The sequence below is a fragment of the Pygoscelis adeliae genome, unplaced genomic scaffold (genome assembly GCF_000699105.1).
Source record: "Pygoscelis adeliae isolate BGI_AS28 unplaced genomic scaffold, ASM69910v1 Scaffold13, whole genome shotgun sequence".
NCBI lineage: Eukaryota > Metazoa > Chordata > Aves > Sphenisciformes > Spheniscidae > Pygoscelis > Pygoscelis adeliae.
In genome coordinates this window covers 338185-341847 of record NW_008824499.1, presented here as the reverse complement: position 1 = coordinate 341847, position 3663 = coordinate 338185, and the positions used below count along the sequence as shown (strand labels likewise).

General features: G+C 57.0%; 1 protein-coding gene across 1 annotated transcript in view; it reads right to left on the bottom strand.

The window, feature by feature from the left end:
• Positions 1-3663, bottom strand: part of RASGRF1 (Ras protein-specific guanine nucleotide-releasing factor 1) — a 45606-nt gene that overhangs the window by 5233 nt on the left and 36710 nt on the right. Inside the window, exons 21-24 of the mRNA XM_009321423.1 lie at positions 1975-2078; positions 1526-1610; positions 1030-1227; positions 146-225 (exon numbers count right to left, since the gene is read on the bottom strand). Of these exons, the coding sequence (XP_009319698.1) occupies positions 146-225; positions 1030-1227; positions 1526-1610; positions 1975-2078 (467 nt within the window). The remainder of the gene's footprint in view (positions 1-145; positions 226-1029; positions 1228-1525; positions 1611-1974; positions 2079-3663) is intronic.

The following is a 3663-nucleotide window of genomic DNA, read 5'->3' as shown; positions in this document are numbered from 1 at the left end:
GAAATGATCTTGTGAGCAAAGCCCCAGCCCGCAGCACGGGAGCCTGGGTGGGATCTAGGTCCCCTGCCACCGCGGGGGCCCTGGGCCGGCCGTCAGCAGCCCCCTCACAGCAGCAGCCACAGGAGGAGAATTGTTGTTCACTCACTTTTTCAGTGCCTCCCTCAGGTTCTTAAACCTGCCCTCCGACGACACCAGCTTTTGTAGCTTATCGATCAGAGCCTTCGTCTGCAAGAAACCCAAAGTGTCACCTGAAGAAGGCCCTGGAAGAAACCCCCATCCCTGCGGCTGGGGGCGGTGAAGCCTGAGGAGCCGCAGGGTGGTTCCCATCCTGCCCTGCCCGCAGCAGCCACTGAGGCACGTCACCCCGTCTGGCTGCTCAACACCTTTGCAGGTACAAATTCTGCCCTGGCCATTACACCCAGCTCCCAGTGATATCCAGAGGAGCTGAGCAAGCACTTGAAAGCAAAGTTCCTCCAACACATAATAAAGACAGGTTATGCACTTGTTTCCTTCCCCTGCCTCCCACCTTTGCCTTCGCCAGTGCCTGTTTTAATTTACAGGTTTATCACTTTGCAGGAAAAAAGATGGTGTTTCAGATTCAGAGGGGCCCACACAGCAGTTCTGGCTCGGCAGCCTTTGAACTCCGTCAGGGTCTGCACTGTGCAGGTACAAGCTATTTCTGTACCAAGTAACTCAACACAAGAATTCATTTTGCTCATGCATAATTGGTCTGAGAAGCCCAGAAAACCAGTTTAAAGAAGTGTCTGTGTGTGTGCATACAGCTACGATGACTCTTTAGAGAAGGTTTCTTTAGCTGCACATCTGACCTGTAGGATGAATAAACCTGACAGCAACACAGGGTCTGAGCTGCTTGCACACCACCTCCCTGCTGGGAAAGACCTACAAAAACCTTACTCTATTTTCTAACTGTTTTTTCAATACGTGTCTCATGTCATCCCAACACCATCACACTCAGCCCATCAAACCCTCCCCTGCCTCCCCAGAAGAGGGTCAGCCCCACGCCCCTACCTGCTTGGAGACCTTGAGCCAGGTTTTCTTCAGGCGGAAGATGGCACTGCGGTTGAGGGAGGAGGTGATCTCCAGCACCGCGTTGTAGTTGTGCAGGCACCTGCAGATGTCCGCCACCGCCACCCACTTCTCGATGGCACTCACCCGCGCGTTGATCTCCTCATTCCGGAGGATCTCTGACGCTATCAAGTTACTGACCTTTGGGGAGACATCGGTTCCAGCCCGCACATCAGGAGGACTTTGGACAACAGCTATGTGCCCTCCAGCCTCACAGCATTTTTAAAAAAGATTTCCCTTCACTGCAGTAGCCCCAGAAGGAGCAACTGCACCAGGAGATGGACCCTGCAATGGGTCCCCAAGGCACATAACATCCATGGAGCACGGGCGGGGGCAGACAGAGCTTGTACATCCCAGTCCCTGGCTAAGGCCGGGGGCAGGTTGGCTGCGCTGCCTCACCTCTGCCTGTCTCCCCATCCCCTGCCGTGGCTGCACTTACGTCATTAAAGTGTTTTGTGTTCTTCATGATGTAAGGAGTCCTTTCGTTCTTCTCAAGTTTCATCCAACCTTGCCCAAAGAACTCTCTGCAAATGACAATGTTCAGATCATTTATTTCCCGGTTTTGTGGGACACCCGAGCCCTACAAGCTCCACTGCACTTGCACGGGATGGAGGCGCCAGGGCTTTCGCCCCCCCACACTGCCAGAAAGGGACCACATGGATGGGCTTGAAAGTGCGACGGACGTGGGAGGCTCTCCCTGAGCCGCTAACCCTGGGGACATCAGCAGATAAGCCACAGGGTCAGACCTCAAATCTGGGCTCGAGCCCAGCCTAGGCTACCTGCAAAGCAGGCAGCAGCTAGGAAGGGTTTAGCCTGGGAAGGGGAGCGGGTGGCCACAGAGTCCAGGACGACCAGAACAGCCCTTCCTCACTCGTGGGGATCACTCACTCATACGGGATCTTCTTGAAGACCAGGTGATCCAGCAGTGTCAGCTGTTCTGCAATTTCCAGGGCTGAGTGGTTTTCAAAAGGTTCTGCTTTGACTCCCTCAGCCTGAGCGACAAAGGCAACAACGAGGGCTTGTTGGTTAAGAGCATAGTAAGAACTTCTACATTTCATGCACATAAAATCAAAGCCGAAGTTGGACTCCCAAGACAAAGGCTTTTCCCCATCGGAGCCGGCGTGCACGGTGCCACGCTGGTCTGATGGTCCAGAGGCTCTGCACTGCATCCTGCGGCCCACCAGCGCTGAGAAGTGCCGGCTTCACACAGACCTGTGAACCTGATGGTTTTAATTACGTTATCATCTGAGCACATGTACAGACACAAAATTAACTAATCTTCTCTATTTAAGTAATTGGGTGTCAGCTATGGAATGGATCCCCGCACATCAACTTCTGCAACCGCTGCCTTTTTGCTCTACATCTGTTTAATTAATAAAGCACTAGGGGGTCCCAGCTGGAGCGGTGCTGCCGAGCTGCTTGCCTCGTGCCCGGCTACCCCTGCCCCCGCCCCCCTCCCCCCCCCCCCGCCCCCCCCGCCCGGGCCCCCCGCCCAGCCTCGCCGGCACCTCTCCACCAGCACCTGTGGGGTTGGCAGCTCCCGGACCCTGCTGCCGCTCGGGACAGCTCTTCCAAGGGATGTCGAAAAAAGCAGGGGAATGGGGACGGCCCCTGTCTCTGCTGCCTGGCTCTGGCCAAGTGGCGCTTGCAGGCACAGGGGAACTCGGGGTGCCCCGTGCTTGGAGCCACCTGGGCTGATGGCAAGAACCTCCAGCCCCAGACCTGCATGGAGTGTGCACGGACTTTGCTGTGCTTTGGCACAAACACAGCCTGAACTCAGGGTTTTCCCAGCAGGGAGCGGTCTAAAAACCTGCCACAGCATCCCGCCTCCTGGAAACGAGCAGCAACATCTCTCCTGTCTGGGTCCCAGGAGAGGGGATGTAGCAGCTCCCAGCACAGGGGGGTGCATAGGAAAGAGGGGCCAGGCTGGCATCGTGTCAGGATGGAGCAGCGTTATTGGGACCCATGGGCTGCTCTGGGGCTGTGAGGGCCGAGGTGCACAGCACAGAGTGCATGGGACGGCAGACGCAGGGTGGGTGCTGCTTCCAGTTCAGCCAGTTACTCCCACAGACAGCCTGGACCCTCCTCACTGCCCTCCCCAGCCCCTCCTGGAAGCAAACAGCAAATGGCATGGCCCTGTCCCTGCTTTGCTCAGGGATGCGCACTGAAACACGAGCTGCTGTGTTGCAGTGTCCCCTGGCCAGAGCCAGTGGTGCACGGGGACAGTGGTGCAAGGGGACCACACTGCGGGGTGGCTGGGGGTGCAGGACATGCAGACGATGCTGTGGGTCAGCTGAGCCCCCTGCTCTGGGGTGCTGCTTTGCCCTGAGAAGAGGCATCACCTCCCTCAGCACCCTCTGCAAAGCAGTGGTTTCGGAAAAGCAGAATGGCTCCAGGAACCCACGGGTGAGCTGGCCCCAGGAACTGTTCCGGCCAGCACGAGTTAACAGCCTGTTGCAAAATCCCCTCCTGGCCACGGGAAAGGGGTTTCGAAAGTGGTTCCCAGGGAGCAAACACCAGCTGGGCTTCCTCTGTGGCAGCTCAAAAGCCCATGGAGAGGCTGCGGGGGGGTGGGTG